The 378-nt window shown below is 43.7% G+C and overlaps 1 protein-coding gene across 1 annotated transcript in view; it reads right to left on the minus strand.

The window, feature by feature from the left end:
* Positions 1–378, minus strand: part of LOC119594592 (ankyrin repeat domain-containing protein 11-like) — a gene marked incomplete in the record, with an annotated part of 34,234 nt that overhangs the window by 20,098 nt on the left and 13,758 nt on the right. Inside the window, 1 exon segment of the mRNA XM_037943633.1 lies at positions 42–227. Coding sequence (XP_037799561.1) covers positions 42–227 — 186 coding nt within the window.

Here is a 378-nt window from a genome sequence, read left to right on the forward strand (position 1 = left end):
TATTATGATCTCAGTTGAAGCAGTTGCCTACAACCACTCACCAGCATAGTCGGTAGCGTTGACATCAGCACCTTGAGTAATTAGCTGAGAGATCCTCTCTGTATCTCCCTTGATGGCAGCTACATGGAGGGGTGTCTCTCCCCGCTCATTCCTTTTGTTAACCCCACGGCAAACACTTGGGGTACCTGGTGTGCGAGGACTGCTGGAACGGCTCAGTTCTACTTTGTCTGTGAGGGGCCGTAAGTGGTGGAAATACAGGATTATGAAAGGGTATTATATTGCAGCACTGTTGATGTTTTGTTTCAATTATCTTTTTATTCATTTACTAATCTCTCTATCAATGTGTGTGCATGTATTTATATACACTTGGAAGAACAA

This window comes from Penaeus monodon, chromosome 34 (assembly GCF_015228065.2).
Source record: "Penaeus monodon isolate SGIC_2016 chromosome 34, NSTDA_Pmon_1, whole genome shotgun sequence".
NCBI classification, from domain to species: domain Eukaryota; kingdom Metazoa; phylum Arthropoda; class Malacostraca; order Decapoda; family Penaeidae; genus Penaeus; species Penaeus monodon.